The sequence below is a fragment of the Chamaea fasciata genome, unplaced genomic scaffold (assembly GCF_029207755.1).
Source record: "Chamaea fasciata isolate MVZ Bird 193981 ecotype frontalis unplaced genomic scaffold, bChaFas1.0.hap1 SCAF_5, whole genome shotgun sequence".
NCBI classification, from domain to species: Eukaryota; Metazoa; Chordata; class Aves; order Passeriformes; family Sylviidae; genus Chamaea; species Chamaea fasciata.
This window is the reverse complement of record NW_027094090.1, coordinates 19,906,999-19,923,944: the sequence shown is the minus strand read 5'-3', so window position 1 is coordinate 19,923,944 and position 16,946 is coordinate 19,906,999. Positions and strand designations below refer to the sequence as shown.

The 16,946-nt window shown below is 39.8% G+C and overlaps 1 protein-coding gene across 6 annotated transcripts in view; it reads left to right on the top strand.

Moving 5' to 3' along the window:
• Window positions 1–16,946, top strand: part of PLXNB2 (plexin B2) — a 253,985-nt gene that overhangs the window by 175,129 nt on the left and 61,910 nt on the right. For all 6 annotated transcript variants that reach the window (XM_066182975.1, XM_066182972.1, XM_066182971.1 and 3 more), the window contains 8 exons: window positions 454–636; window positions 1,817–1,939; window positions 5,722–5,822; window positions 7,971–8,097; window positions 9,593–9,743; window positions 12,240–12,354; window positions 13,028–13,130; window positions 13,604–13,705. In XM_066182975.1, the coding sequence (XP_066039072.1) occupies window positions 454–636; window positions 1,817–1,939; window positions 5,722–5,822; window positions 7,971–8,097; window positions 9,593–9,743; window positions 12,240–12,354; window positions 13,028–13,130; window positions 13,604–13,705 (1,005 nt within the window). The remainder of the gene's footprint in view (window positions 1–453; window positions 637–1,816; window positions 1,940–5,721; window positions 5,823–7,970; window positions 8,098–9,592; window positions 9,744–12,239; window positions 12,355–13,027; window positions 13,131–13,603; window positions 13,706–16,946) is intronic.

Sequence of the window (16,946 nt, the reverse complement as noted above, 5' to 3'; positions counted from 1 at the left end):
AAAGTGCAGTGAAGAGGGAATGTGTTGAAGTTCATGAGACAGTTTCCAGGGAGTTGTTTTTTTATGGATTGCAGCAAAGTAAGAAACAAAACAGCAATTAAAAAAGCAGTCTTCAAGGCAGAGTTGGTTAAACCAGTCACTATGACGTGTTCATTTTAATGAAACCAACTGGTTAATTTTTAAACTGCTGCTATAATGAAACAGAAACAAAAAAAATTCTCTCCCTGTGTCTCCTGGAAAGTGAAAGCATGAAAGCAGTTCTCAATTAGCAGGCTGCAGTCTGATTACTGCCTGTTGGCTGGGGGCAAATGCCCAGCCAATCCATTTCTCTCATCCTACTCTTCAGTGTCTGAGGGGTATTATATTGTCTAGTAATAGGGCTGCACTTCATTCTTAGCTGGGAATTAGTGATCTGTATGTTCAACATCACTCTGTATTGCTATTCCTTATTAGAACGCAAGCAAAAATTTCCCCTGTGGCTCCGAGCACTTGCCATACCTTTTGGGAAGTAGGAATGGTGTCATGGAGAAGCCGGTGCTGCAGAAGGAAGGGATGAATCTCACGGCCGTCACCGTGGCTGTGGAGAATGGGCACACCGTGGCCTTCCTGGGAACGTCGGATGGTAAAATCCTTAAGGTAACAAACTGGATTAAAAGACTGGAAGGTATTTAAAAGGTTGTGAACTAGAAGTCAAAATGGGAATTATAAGATCTCATACTAGGAGCAAATTCTCTTGGAGCTTGGTATTTTTCATCTTAAAAAAAGACGCATTATTTCTGATGTACCTCAGCTATCTGATACACAGATTGAATTAGCATTGCCTGAATGACATTTTTCCCAAAGGATTACATACCTACTGAGAGCTTTATATAAACAGCCTTAGGTAATCTAACAACAGCTTTTAGCCTTATCTAAGTTCACAGTGGTTTAAGAGCAACTTTCCATTTTGTAGTCATTCTGATCATTCAGTGAATAGAGGTGGCAATACAAAGCCCAAGCTGAAACTCTGATAAATTCTGGTTGTGAGGTGCTCAAGGCTTGACCTGTTTGTGGTGTTAAAATATCAAGACTGCAGCACTGCTTGAAGGAAAGTGATGGCCATATCCAACCTTAATGCTAGCATTGCCAAGTCCCACCAAACCGCATGGAAAGTCATGTGGATGTGGTGCTTAGAGACATGATTTAGTGGTTATCATGGTGATGCTAGTGTAGTGGTTGGACTCTGTGATCTTGGAGGTATTTTCCAATCTTAGTGATTCTATGAGTCTGTGCCCCTAAGTGACACATCTATATGTCTTTTAAATATCTCCAGGGATGGTGACTTAACCAGTTGCCTGGGCAGCCTGTTCCAATGCTGGACAAACCTTCCTGTGAAGAAGTATTTTCCAATATCTAATCTGAACCTCCCCTGGCACAAATTGAGGCCTTTTCCTCTCTCCCTCTTGCTTGCTAATTGTGAGAAGAGACCAACCCCTACCTCACTACAACCTCTTTTTTGGTAGTTGTAGAGAGTACTAAGATCTCCCCTGAGCCTTTATTTCTCCAGGCTGAACACCCTCAGCCACTTGTCATCAGACATGTACCCCAGACCCTTCAACAGCTCTGTTGCCCTTCTCTGAATACTCTCCAGCTCCTCAATGTCTTTCTTGGAGATTCACCTTAGTCCTCCTTTTGTTCTTAATATATTTTTAGATACATTTCTATTGTCTTTTACAGCAGTAGCCAGATATAATGGTATTTGTCATTCTGCTTACGTCACCACCCCTGTGGGGGAAAAGGCAACATTAACCACCTTGTTTTTTCTTCCACAAAATAGGTGTTCCTTTCATCCACTGCAACTGAGTACAGCTCTCTTACTATTGAACTAAACAAACCAGTAAAGAAGGACCTGGTCCTTGATCAAACCCAAGAAAATCTGTACGTGATGACCACAGACAAGGTAACGTCCTGCTGGCATTAAGGACCCAGCCCTCTTTCACTCTCTCTGCAACTTAACCTGAGATTTATACATTTTCCAGTTGTTCCTGTAAATTGCCCTATTTGGTGGGTTTCCCCCTACTCTGTGTGCATGAAGACCTTTCTCAAGTCTAAGCTGATGGACTTGTTGTGACTTGGAGAACTGTAATATCCGTGATGCTTAGTGACTGGGAATGGGAAGTGAGTTCCCCTCTGGGGTTGTCATACAGGGTCTGTGAGAGGGATGGAGATGTTTGGCACCAGCAGGCCTCAGGGTCAGGCAGCCCTAGCGCTCAGTGTGGGATGTGTGGGTACCAGTGGGTGCTGTAGCTGCCATCAAATCTTTTCAAGGGCACTTCAGGACTCAGGATGCTGGAGGCTGATGTGCTCACACTGACACATCTGTAAAGCCACCAGTAGTTTTGGTGTGTCTTAGTGTCAAAAACTAAGAAGCAATGGAGAGAATTATGTATTTGGGAAACACTTGCATTCAAACTTCTGCTAGAACTGAGTACAGTAGGAAAAGTCCAACTTCACTAGGAAAGGCAGGGGAAATCTCTTCTAGGCCCCTTCTTTTTGCTGTAAGGTGAAAGCACAATGGGGATCCGTAAAAAAACGGAGGAAAAAAGCAAGTAGGAGATGAGAGGGATGCCAGATTTCTCCTCCACCCCCAGGGGTAACCCTCTTCTGACATGTTTCTTAGTGGAGGCTGGAGCTGCCATCCACAAACACTTTGTTCAGCAGCTCTCCAGGACAAGGTGGGTGACAGGCTGTGACCATCTGCAGCCCTGCCAGTGACATGGAATGCAACATGAGAAATGCTCCACACTACTAACACAGGGAGAATGAGGGGGCTGTGAAGGGAGAGTATTTGGGAAGACAGTGCAAGAAGAATGTTTTCTGACTGTTTTAGAAAAGGATTAATATAAATTCCTGCTGCAGGAATGTTATAGCCTAGCTGGAGCTTTTTAGTCTAGGAACAACATTAGAAAAAATTTCAGAAAAACAACTTAATAATATGACAGTGTGAGAGACAGGTTACTTCTTTTTCTTTTTTTTTTTTCTTTTTTTTTTCTTTCTTTCTTTTTTTTTTTTTTTTTTTTAGCAGTTGATAATTCTCATTTGGCTTCTGTTCAGATTTGGAACACAACTCCAAGCTTCAACATCGTCCACAAAACTCTGGGTGGCCTGGCCCCCTATTTGACAAGTTGGCACATTATGTAAAAGCCCTGAGGTCCGCAGCAGGCTACTGTGTGTGCTTCTGAGCAGTGTAAGGGATAGCAGCTGAGCAACGTAAGGGATAGCAGCTTTCTGGTAGCAGTCAGCTTGAATTGGTAGAATTTAGAAAGACAGCAGACAACTTTTTTTGAGACAAAACCTGCAAAAAAAATCATTCAATCACTACAAAACCTTTAAATTTAGAATACAGGAAATTTCTGTGGAAGAAAGGATTTTACTTAAATCTTTTCCAAGTAGCTCTTGTAGACACTGCAGTTTCTGAATAATGTGAATAATAGTTTTCTTTTACAAAAGCTGTTTAGCTTAAATATGAATAGCTAAAGTTGGGAGCTCTGTAATGGCATTGCATTACTGTCATCTCCAGGAGTTAATTACAGTGAGCAGTCCCACCCACTTTTAGAAGCAGATAGACAGGCTGAGAATGGAGGCCTTTAGAACTGGGAGAAACAAAGTGACATAAGCGAGGGGGGAAGAATAATGATGAAACATGTACTTCTGGGTTAGGCAAGGCTGTGAATTGTGGGAATAGAGATATCAGAACCCTGATTTGTGAGGTTTAATGGTTAAAGGTAAACAATAAAGGACTACTGGCTGGGCTGACAGGCATGCACGCTGTTGAGCTACCTGGCAGATGCAGACTGCCCCAGCATTTAGAAATTAATTACTTGGACCCTGTGAGCACTTGAGCAAAGTGGAAGTGGTGATGTGGTAGGTGTTAGCTTCTTTACAAAGAGATCAGGTCAAAAAAAACACAGGGAAAAACAACACAGAGGTTCACATCCATAGTCAGAATCAACCTCTTCCTTTCCTGTTTCACCTTTCTCCCCTCTTTTCTCCCAGCTTCTGGTGTGGTGCCAAAAGCAGTGGCAGTTTTGAGCAAGTGCTTTCAGCAGTCAGTCCCCTCTGCTCCTCAATCTTGAACAGAGAGCAGTAGAAACCCCTTGCACCCTCTTGTGGGACTTGGAAAGGAGCTTAGCACCCCTGTGCTGCTCATGCTGGTTCATTACAAGTCTGGTAGCATCCCAGATTCCTTAAGGTACTTAACGTACTTGAAGGAAAGCAGAAGTCCGTGGCAGTCACTTACCATGATCAAGCTTGTTCGCTTGTTTTAGTTTTTAACACTTTCTGATTTAGAGTGCCAACTAAAAAAGGTCTAAAATGAATTTATTTGCATTTTGAAATTGGCTGTTAAAGGATCTGGTTTTTGGGGTTTGGGTTTGGTTTTGGTTTGGAGGGGGGTTTTTTTTGTCATTAAGGTCATACAAAACTTGCAGAGATGGCAATCTCTAGGTCTTGTTCATGCCTGCCAGAATCATGAAACAAATATTTTGTCACAAAAAAAAGAAAAAAAAAAAAAAAATCATTTACTGGATATTAAATTACTTATAGGTACCAGTTAGTGAAAGAGTGCCAGTAAAGCAGCTCCAGTTAGCTAAAAAGAAGAGAAAGCTGTAAAGGTAAACCCCTATATTAATAAATGCAAGAAAATTGCACAATATTGACATTTTCCTTAACTGAGTCATTTTCTTTAACTCTCCAAATATGAAGAAAAGGCCAAACTCAGACTGTCAAAGTAACTTCATAATTGCCCGTGAGATGAGACTGGCATTACATTAAGATGAGACTATAAGAAAGCCTACACCTCAGAGTTTTGGTTTCTACACTTTTTGAGCTCTTTAAAAGTAAAATGTAGTCATAACTGGAAGATGGATGTCCTGTTTTCCTCTTGCATCATTGCCACAGCATAGCTAAAAGGAATGGCTTTTCTTTCTGTGCGCCAAAGAAAATGTTGTTTATTCTCTGCTCCAAAGGAAATCAAAACCAGAAGCTGTATGTTTACTGGGGGAATGAGACATGAGAACTGATGATGTTCTCTTTCCTGCTGCTTCCTGTCATAATTATTTCCATTTTATTTAGTGAATGTATTCCATGGTGGAAGGTTATGCATGGAGAAGAGCAGTAACCTAAAGTGCCCTGGCTCTCTCACGTTTGCAGACTTTCTGAAATGCCTTCTGCCTGGAAGTGCATTTCCAAACAATTTCACCTCCACGTTAGTGTTGGGAGGGTAGACTGTTCTGTTTAAAAAATGATCTAGCCAGTACCAAGTTAGCCTTTTGAAAGTATCTGCCCTGCAGTAGCTGTTTCTTGAATTCGGAGCATCACTGATGCAGTTTCTGTCCTGAGGTGCAGATTCCCACAAGTAATATAACTGGAGGAACTGAAAAGCTCAATTTTTGCAAGGCTTGCTCATAATTCTTGATTAGAACAATGTCCTACGTTACTTTGAAGACAGGTTAGGTAATATTGGAGTGGGTAAAAAAGCAGAAAAATGTGTGTGAATTTAGACTTTGTTAAGGGGGCGAAGAACAGACTGGTTTTATATGTATTTTGTTGAAATCAGGCTGAGCTCTGAGTATAATAATACAGCTGCCACAGGCAATGACACTGTACAGCTAAGTCCACAAATGTTTCCATCTCCTTATCCCGTCTTCAGTTGTTAGGTTTGCCTTGCATTTGGTTTTCCAGGTGTACCGATTACCTGTGCAGGACTGCCACAAGTACTCGGACTGTGAGAAGTGTGCGCAGGCAAGGGACCCATACTGCGGCTGGTGCGTGAGGGAGGGCAGGTGAGTGCTGCCAGCTCTGCTCCGTGCAGGCAGTGGGACTGCTCAGGTTTTGGTGTGTGCTCGGGGTGACTGCTTGGCATGGTGATCCCAGCTCCTTGTACTCAGCCTTACACCCCTGACAGGCATTTAATTTTATCACGCAGACATTGATATCAACATTCTGTGCACACAAAAAAGTCCCTGTTGACTTCTTCAGATTTGATTAGTTTGGGAAAATATATACTTTTCTGCTGGTACTGAGAATGATTATACATCTTCTAACTGTATGTTTTATCACTCTTTTGACTGTACAGTCACATGTTCTCCCAGAAAATAAAAAAAAATGCTCCCTATTTCAAATTCAGAAACTATAGCGTTTATTTTAAGTGCATCAGGAAAGTGTGAAAAGGAACATAAAAGAAAAAAACTGTTCCATGGCTAAAATAGAGTGTATAGCTCAAATGCTGGTTTTACAGAAACATCATCTATCAAGATGTGCAGCTACAGGGAACCCTGACCTACCTGTAGGAGAGCAGAAAGTGGCATTTTGCTGACTGTCTGCATAGGTTCACTGAATGAATATTCAAGCACATGTAAACTAGGACAGCACTGAACAGCCCTGGAATGTCTCTTCTTTACACTCTGCATTGATTGGAGTGCCGAGAGGGAAGAGCAGTCCTGCAGTTAGTTCTCTTTTTTGACTGCTAAATTAATTAACCCCTTGGCATAAGTGGTTGGGAATTCGTGATTCTAACTTCTTGGTGTTGGAACAAAGGGGCTGTTTAATTATAATATGCAGATGAATTTCAGGCTTCTAGTTTCCTGCCTGAAAATGTGAACTATCGCATTAGGTTACCTATCAGCCTGATGTAGCATAATATGGAACACTGCAGAGAAACTTATGTGGTGTGTGCAGGTTTATGTAATATACTGTAACTCTTTCAGCCTGGGGTTTCAGTTGCTGTGGATGAAACCTGAGAATTTGGAATGTAACCTCAAACTCCTCCTGGGCTGCTGGAGTTGAAGGCTTTGGCATATATCATGAAAAAGGCAATTTTCCTTAGATTTCCCTTCAGGTTTCTGATATGACCACTGACCTCAATATCTCAAAATATTAATGGTTTCTGAGAACGGGCAAACATGAATTTTCACATTTGCTGGTACTTACTTTCAAAGGGGAGAAAAAAAACCTGCTTCATTTCTAAGTTTCAATTCTGTCTCATGATCACACACAGCACTTAGTAGTGTGTTTAGGGATATGTTATGTGAAATGTTGGCTCTGTATGTAAATGATTTGTTTAAAGGAGGTTTGACAGAGCTGTGCAACAGCTGCACTGTGTTAAAGCCTCTGATGAGTTAATAGTCAACTTTCTGCTACAGCAGACAGAGATCCTACAGCATTTTCTCTTAAACTTTGCATAGAATGGAAAGAATACACATGAGACTGTCCCCACCTCAACAAGCTTTTGTAGCCACATGCAGCTTCTGTACTGCAGCATTTCCTCCTGTACTTGAGCTGGGAGAACCTTCCAGTGGTTTTGGTGAGGCCGCACAACTGCTCTTTTCTTCCCACAATTGTAACCCTGCCTTGGCAGGGAGAGGTCTTAAATAGTGGGAGGAATTAATGAAAACATTCCCTGCAAAATAACATTTCTAGTGCTGGGGTTACACAGAATTCTCCACCAGCTTGTGTGCCCTGAGCAATACTTCTCTGTTGCATCTGGCTCTCCTGAGTGCTGTGTCTTGTCAGTGGCAGCACATAGGTGTCTGCCATTTGACCTGCAGAAAAAAACAGTCTGTACCCTCTCATTCAGGATGTTGTTATATATTGCCATGAAGATTATCAGCTTGATTTCAGATGGCCCCACTGCACCATGGTTCCTGTGCTATGACTGCCTCTTGTATGGATTTGGGTACTCTAATTCAAGGTGCAGTCCAAAATAGTATAGACAATTGCTTTTGCCATGTCAAACCATCAGTTGTAATTACACTACTTATTCTGTTAAAAGTTCCCTAATAGCAACCCTACTAGTCAATATTAAAGCAAATTTTTAGTCATCTTGTGTTGTAATATCGGACTCTAATCATGAAATTGTTGCATAGTTCAGAGAAAGCAGGTCCAGCTGAAATACTGCTTTGGGTTTTCTTCCTTTTTTTTTGTTTTTTCAGGTGCACAAAGAAGGCCGACTGTGGAACAGCTGATAAGGAGAACCACTGGCTGTGGAGTCCAAGTGGCACATGTGTGACTATCATTAGTGCAGACCCTCTAAACATGAGTCGCAGAGCTCCTGCTAAGGTATAACAGGAAAATGCTTTTGCACATTGACGTGACTACCAGAAAGATGTATATCTGCATTTGTTTATGCACAGTGGAGACTAGGAATAGGAGACTGTTTTGGTATTTCAATCTCTGTCATTTCTCACAGTGCTCTTTCTTGCCTGCTGTTCTTGCAGGTTGGGTTCGTGTTTTTGACCTCTGTAAACCAAAGTGATGCACTAGTATGGATGATAAAGCACTCACACTTACCTGTATATTGTGAAAGTGTTGTGCAGTATGGATGATAAAGCACTTACAGTTACCTGAATATTATGAAAGGGTTGCACAGTGTTGTATAACCCATGAAAAGTAATTGGTAGGGGAGATTTCATGCTGCCCTTTCAGCTTACTTGAGCATGAACTTAAGTAAGCAGTGAAGCCATAAGCTGTTGCTTTAAAATCAGCAGTGGATTTGCCTACACAGTGAAGTCTGTCTGGGTACATGGAGAAGGCAAATTCAGCATGCAAAATGACTCTGTGGCAACAAAACTGCAAAACTGAATTTTTGGAGTGCGATCAGGGTGTCATAGCTTGCTCTAATTCCAAATGGAGCATGCCAATGCAGACTAAGTGCTTCCCGGGGGTGTTCAGCAAGTAAAATCAATAAAATGGCTTTTAATTCCTCTTAATCAGAAATAAAGAAACTTTCTTTCAAGTAACTTCAATTTCATTTCTAAATGATGTAAATAACATTGTGTTAAGGCCATTTCTATGTTGAATAAAAATATTAGTAGAGTATAACTGGTTTCAGTGAGAAAGGGATAATTGTCTTTTCTACTGCCAATACAAAATGGAAAAAGTTAAACTGTATAATTAACACACTTGAAACATTAAGTCAAGAACAGCATCCCAAATTCCAGCTCAATTGTTTTCTCTTTCTTTGTTAAGGTTTCCCATCTTATTTTGCTTTTAGTTTCTCAAATTCTTTCTTTCTCTGAGGAAACTAAGATCTCACCACCACTCAGAAATCCTTTTTCAGTATTGGATTTTTTGCATTTACATGGAGCCTTGAGGAAACCACTTTTCTGTTCATCCCTTTCAAATTCCACCATTTCCAGCCTATCCAGCTCTGTTTTCATTATTCACTACGAACACCTAAGGTTAATGTAATATTAATTAACTTTGTCAGGATTTAAGTGTTAAACACTCTGTTTACTGTTGCTAAATTGGATGCTGAGGATAAGAATAAAAGGTTTTGGGTGTGTCTATACGGACAATTTTGTTCTGTTCTAATGCCTTGACAGCTCAAGAGATTTTTGTATCAGTCTAATTCAATAAAGACCCAGCCTGGAAAAATTGGTAGAGGTTTAAGGAGAAAACATTACCAGATGGGAAGAAGTAAAAATTGAAAAACAGAACCATGTTCTGTGATGCTAGCTAAAATATCCACCTTTGAAATTGAAATTTTCCAAGTCTTACTGGGTTTTAGCTCATTTCTTCCAAATGTTTTACCCTTTTAAATTTTTGTTTCCAGGTGGAACTGACTGTAAGTCCACTGCCAACTTTGACTGAGAGTGACAAGGTTTGCTGTACCTTTGGTGAAACAGTACATTCTGCTCAGTTGAAAGAAGGGGTTATTATCTGCGATCCCCCTGATATAATTCCTCCAACACCAAAACATCAAGGTAAAGAACTATTGCTACCCTACATGGATAGTAAGAGAGAAGAACATAGACTGCTGTTTCTAATGTTATGCTCTTATATGAGGTGCCTGCAATGTGGGTGTTTTTTCCTCTTCCAGTCCTTTTCCCCAAATAGTCTGTTGCTGAACTGTCAGTTTGCTCAAACTTTTTCTTGATATATTTACAAGCTATAGCATTCCCAGTGTTTCTGCTGTGAACCTGAAACAGTGGCTTGGTAGAGACATAGACATGGAGTCAGAGAGGTGCTATTCTGCGTCCCAGACAAACAAAACCCATTTACTCTAACCTAAGCCTAAGCACTATGACTTGTGGGGACAGAAGAGGTTTATACCTGCTTCAGCGATGATGCGATTCATGTCTGACTTCTTAGTTTTGCTCTGGTCAACAGTACTACAGTGACTTTTTTTCTGGTTCCTGTCACAAGGCTATCCTTTCTAGCATCCAGGCTTCTGCCTCTTCTGTGTGTGCTCCAACTTCTGCAGCAGTAAGCCTGATGGAAAAATACTTCATCATATAATTAAAGACTGCATCATTTTTCTGAACCACTGATTATAGGCCTAAGGTCTGTTGCCAGCCATAATTCTGTGCAATTTCCTAGACAGTGCTTTGTTCATGTTTTAATTCATACATCTTGATGCATAAACACATGGAATGAAACTCATTACACAACACTGTTTGTTATGTATCAAGATTTAAAAATCTGAAGAGAAATTGCAAGCAAAAAACATGTGCTCTTACAGCTTGCAGACGTACCCCTGAGGATAAGTCTTTTGTATGTATTATAACAGTCATGAACTGTCAAAGTGGTACTTGGAAGCACTTTTTAAGATAAGTTTCAATTCTCTTAAGGCTGAAACAGGTAAAAATCTAATTTTAGTTGCAGGGAGAGTAATTACATTAAAGTCTCATTGAATTTTACACTAGCTGGGGTATGTCAAGGTATTAGATTCTGCTAAGTGTTAAAGCAACACTGTTATTTAGAGCCAATTCGTATTCCCTAAATATTTCGTAAAGCAGGACATAAAGCAATGGGGTTGATAAATGTGATATACAGATGTAATTCAGCATTAAACGTAAGACTAGAAGCCTGTCAGAAAAGGAATTAGAGTAAACAAGTAATCTGGAAATAATATGACTCTCTGAGTTGGTTGCACATCTGAAAGGATGTTGGAAAGTAATATAAGGGTGCTCAGAAACTCAGGAGACAGCAGGAGAAGGCAGGCAGCTACAAGCATTCACAGAACCACCGAATTTTTAGGGGCAGAAGTAACCTGGGGAGGTTACCTAGTGTAACCCTCCTGCTAAAGCATGTTTACCTAAAGCAGATTGCACAGCATCTCGTCCAGGTGGGTTTTGAATGTCTCCAGAGAAGGAGACTTCACAACCTCTCTGGGCAGCCTGTTCCAGTGCTCTGTCACCCTCAAAGTAAAGATGGACCCTCCTGTGTCTCAGTTTGTTGTCCTTGCTCCTTGTTCTGTCTGAACAGAGTCTGGCCCCATCCTTTTGACACCTGCCCTTAAGATATTTGTATGCATGGTATTTATATGTTCCTGGCAGTCCTGAGCCATCCAGTTATTGTTAAGAAGCCCTACTGATATTGGAAAAGATTGGGTTACTTTGGTTGTGGTTCCTTGGTTCCAAAAGGAATTTCTAGGAAGGATGCCATTTCTCAGTCCTGCTGTTCGGAAATCCCCGGTCATTCCTGTGAGTCTGAAATATTCAAGGGGACCCAATGCAGGCAGAGGTAACTTCCAGCCAAGCAGCTGATGGTCTTCCAAGAACCTGTTCAAGGAAAGCAGAGTTTGAAATTGCTCAGTAGCTTGTGAAATGACTTGTCATAAGAGCTTAATGATTTCTGCAAAAGGTGTTTCAAACAGTCTCACTCTTTAGTAATAATCCAGACAAGAAGTACATTTGTGGAGAAATCATGTATGGCAAACTGAAACTCGCAAGTGCCTGTGGTAACTGTTGCAGACACTGTTGGGCATTAACCACAAAGATCACTTGCTTGAATTCACATACCGTTCTTAATTCACAAATGAAAGAAGTAATTTTACATGCAGACATATTCATATTTAAGAAAATGTTTCATTTTAAATGACTGCTTGTGCCAGTTTTCATCTGTGTTCAATTATGTCCTTTCTCAGTTTTCCTTGTCCTTCTAGATTCTTTAAAATTCAAATATGATGATAGCACCACTGAAATACACTTCCATAAAACAAAACTATTCTCTAATTTTGCTTCTTCCCTTTTTTCTCTCTCTGCTTTTCTTCTGATAACCATGTGCTGAAAAATTTTGTAAACCTAAAAAAGCCCCAGAATATACAGACCTAAAGTCGTGAGATCCAGAGTGTCAACAGCATAGTTAAATATTTGCTTATGTCCTGTAAAATAATAAAACTGTTATCATTGTATCATTCAGCTCAAGAGCTGAAGAATTCAGCAACCACTTGGATATTTTTTTTTCTTTTGTGATAGATCATGTTTCGGTTCCACTTCAGTTAACCTTTGAAAAGAACAAGATTTTTTTTGCATCACATACTTACCCTTTTTATGACTGTGAAGAAGCAATGAATCTTATTGAAAATCAGCCGTAAGTATTTCAGCTTCTTGAGTGTTTAGATCCTGTAGCTTGGTGTGTTAGGTAACTGGCACCTGAATTACTCAATCATTTAATAATTAAGCCTTTGGCACTCAAAATTGGCCAGTGTCCAAATCCTTTTTCTTACATTTTAATGGAGTTTAAAAATGGTAGAAGGGCACCATGTGAGCCAGCAACATAAAGCATGGACTAGAAATATTCATGGCACATGTAATTAAGGTCAGTTCATTGTGTTGCTATTTCTGTAGCTGCTAATGTGTCTGCAGGTGAGCAACATGCACATCTGTATGCCTACTTGTTCCCTGTAGCAAGAGTAGTTTGGTGCTTTGGGTTGCAGTGCATTCAAATAGGACAGGTGCAGCCAGCCTTTGTTCATCCTTTTGTATGAAGGTTGGACAAAATTGCTTCCAGTCTTCTCAAGCTTGATCTCAAAGTTTTTGCAAATGTTATGGTTTTCTGATCCTTGCTCAAATATTTATTTAAGGGATAAAATAGCTTTTTGGGGTTCTTGAACTGTTCTTATGAAGTTTTGAGCTTAATATAGTAAGGACACTCTAACAGACTGATCTACCCTCCATGAATAAATATGAAATTTCGTTTACTTTTCTTGTTAGTGGAGGAAAAAACCTGACAATTTGTCATGACCACCATGTTATATTTGTAGATGCTATTCCTGTGCAAGCAATAGATGGAATTGCCAGTGGGACTGGAAGAGACATATCTGTGAAGAGTCCTCTTCAGTACAAGATGTGATTAAACAAAATATGGTAATGTTTAAAAATAAGGTTATTGGGGTTTTTATTAGAACACTTCAATATTTTGTTCGCTGGATCTCTCATATCAGTTGGTTGAATTAGAGAAATGAAAATGATTCTAAAGTTAACTCCAGAAGTGTGAGGTGTTTTTTTTTAGTGACAGTGTGGGGGTGGGAATTTAAGGGTGTGATTGAGGCGGGGCAGTGAGACTGAATAACTCCTGAAAGGATATTTCTGTTCCTTTTACTATTTTGCTTCAATGGGAGGAAGGAGATTTCAAGGCAGGGAGAGATAATCACCCACAGATTTGACATACGTTGCAGTCATTTTTAGCATGTCTAATTTGAAAGGGTGTAATCAAATCTGTCACTGTATTTTAAGCATGAAATTCTTCAGAACAATCATTCTATTGTCCAAAGGCCATTTGAGCTTGTTGTGATAAGACTTTTTATTTGTAATAACATATAAAATGTTTCTCTCCCCAGGAAGGAGAATGCCCACAGTTTCTAAACCCTGACCCTTCAATAATACCTATGGAGTACCAGACAACTGTGTATTTTGAGGGAAAACATCTAGATTATTATCGGGTAAGCAGATTAATTCAAAGCTAGCTGTCATTTGAATGCCTCTTAAACTGCATCCACACCCCTAAACTAAAGCATTAGTTCATGTGCTTTGGAGATCCTGCTTGTAATTTAAAGAAAGAGCTACACATTCAAGTGTATTCAATATTGGTTACTTTGGTAGAGTCATCACCAAGAGAGAATCAGAGCTGGAGAAAATACTCTTAACTACTAAAACGGAGGGGGCATTTTAAAGAATGTAACTTGGACCTATTAAAACACTGGACAATTATTTTTCATGTAATAAAATGGAGGAGATGTAGGAATTGTGAATGTTTCACATCTTTTTCTAATTAAATATTTGGTGGGTTTTGTTGCTATTGTTCTAGAATGACATCACTCTGTGTGCTTAATTCAGTTTTCACTTTTCAAACACAAAAATGCACTCAGACATTAAATGTTTCTTAGTTTGGATAAAATAATCTTTCACTTTTGTGTGTGTGTGTGTGTGTGTGTGTGACCATCAAACCAGAAGATCAGGTATTTTCTCACCCATAGCAAAGGCTTCTCTTTCTTAGTACTTGCTTCCAGAAAATAAATTACAAGGCTGTTAAGTCAGATAGATCCCAGGGTTTTAATTGCTTTATAGTCTAGACAATGCATACAATTTTATTCTTAGTTGGATAAAAATGAAGCTTAAAAATAATTTTTAGGTGATAGCTCAGGTATTATCAGTTTTTATTAGTTGTTTCTGTGTTGTCTTTGTGAATTGATGATAGATGCACTGGGGAGTGCATCGATTTCTTTAACTACTAGCCATCTATCAAGGGAAAGAAGGCTCTTCTTTTTGAGGGTGTTTTTTTTTCCTTTCTCAATTTGAAGTACTGTATAGCTTCTCAATTCCTTCTATCACCTTGGCCACTCCTGTCAAGAGATGGAAAAGGGTCAACAGGCCTGAAGAGTAACAATGTAAGAGGGGTATTCAGAGAAGTGCAAAAAAGCAACCCATAAGCACTATATGAAGACCATGATGTGTTTCAGTGCTATAGACATGTATGAAAACTGTGCTATAAAAAGATACGTTCAAAAAGAAACATTTTTGTTTGAATACCATAACAATATATGCAGACAGTGAAATGCAAATTTGGTGAATTTGGTCTGTTCTCCAAGATTCCAGAACTCATCCCTGGTAGGATGTCTGACTGTGTGCAACATGTGACACACAATACCTCTCCTAAACCCACAGCTCTCCTTGTTAAAAATTGAAAAGTATTCTAGAGATTATACTTGTATTTGCTTTGTTTAACATTGTGAAGAGCTGTTTTTCTGCCCAAGAGGAAAATCATTTCCTGCTCCCTTGAAATAACTGGAAGAGCCCTTTTTCTCTCTAGAGAAATTCAGGGCAGATACATAATCTAGATGTGCTGAATTTGACTTCTAGTGGACCCTTGTCCTCCAAGGAGAAACAGCAGCAGGAATGCAAAAACTACTTCATCTAGTTTATTATTCTATGAATAAGCACTTCAATCTTTCTGAACTACTAGTAACAAAAAGGGAATGGAGAAAAGGCTGCTGGGTTTTTTGGTTCCGTGAGATATCAATTGCGTTTAGCAAATGCAAAGACACATTCTGTGGATTGAACACTTTGTCATGGGAAGTAATGTATAATAGTTTGCCGAAAGAATGTATTTATTTAACTTGGAACTGGGAAGGCTTATGAGGAGTTCGGGTCTCTGTAAGAAGTCAAGGCAAATGTATAGTCCCAAAACTGGAAAGATGCTGGAGAGCAATGAGTGTCAAATGATGTCAGAGTAATTTCTCTCAGGTGGGAGTAGTGTGAAAATGTCATCTCTGTCATCTCTGTCATGGCATCAGCTCCATATGTCCTGGTACAAAGGTGTGCCTTTAAGTCAAAACAAGAATGTCTTTAGTGACAGGATTTCAACAGACAACACATAGACACAACAGACTACAGATCTATAATAATGCCTTTAATATACGTGATAACAGACAAATAAGGTATTAAATAGTTGTAATCATAGAGGCAGTCATGCCTGTGGGGTCATGCTATCTGAAGCAGTAACTTTGATGACTGAAAGTTCATTTGAATGAAGGGCATAACTTACACTCAGCCTTTGGTAAACATTTCATGGAAAACAGGGTGCTCAGGAGAAGCCATGGATGGATATTTTGTAGGGGTTGGCCCACAGCCCAAATGCTAAATAGCATTTGGCTTCTCATGTGGAACAATTTTGCCACAGGATGTGCTGGGCATTACAGCATCTTTGAAGCTAGCAGTCATGCCGCTATGAACACATTTAAGGTCTCTATTGATTAGGACATTGGTATATCCATTTTCCTCCTATTTTCCTTACCTAAATTCTTGCTTACAAAAGGCAAGAAATTAATGTTGTTGTGTCACTTTGAACTACCAGTTCTATTATCTTTGTTTAATCTGCTTTACTTAAAGGGGTGTTGCACACCCAGCCTTGCTATGGGTGACTAAGTGCGCTATCCAACATTGTGCATTACATGTATCTTCATCTCCAGGTGGAGATGAACACTGAAGGGCTTACTTAGTGATTAGGAGAGGTAAATGGCTTTTAAAAACTGCTGTTTTAGAGCCATATCAAAACTGATTTCTATCCTGGAAGTATGGAAACTGCTGTACTTCCACTGAGGATGGAGGTATAAGCTCACACATTTTGTATGCTCCTCTTAACTTGTAAATGTTTAAAGTACTAAGAATAAGTCTCCTCATGATTCCCTTTCACTGGAGGGAAATAGCCTAAAAGAGGAGGAGCTGTTCGCTGTTCTTCTGCCCCTCCTTCCTCTGAATGAATTTCTGTAGGAAGGAGAGATAAATCCAAGCTGTTCTCATTCTTCTGGGAATAGCCCCATCCAGGACAGGCAGAGGGAGGGAAGTTTAGTACTGATCAGTCATATTGCACGCAATTTCTGAGAGGCATTCTCCAGCTGAGTCCTTGAAAGATTGGCACAGTAGGAGAGACAGATGTACCGACATCAAGATAATGTTATTAGCCCGCCAAAGATTTTCGTTAAAAGTAATTTCCCATTTGAATTTGTCTTTGTCATGTGTGTCTGATATTTAACCTGCTTCCTAGTGTTTGCTACACATCTCTTGCACCAAAACTACTGACTGTGAGCTCTTTGCCTTCTGCTCAAGAGCCTGGTACAGCAACTCCTGATTTCAATGCACTCCAGGTATCAGCTGTCACACACACCAAAGCCTTCCTCCTCTCCC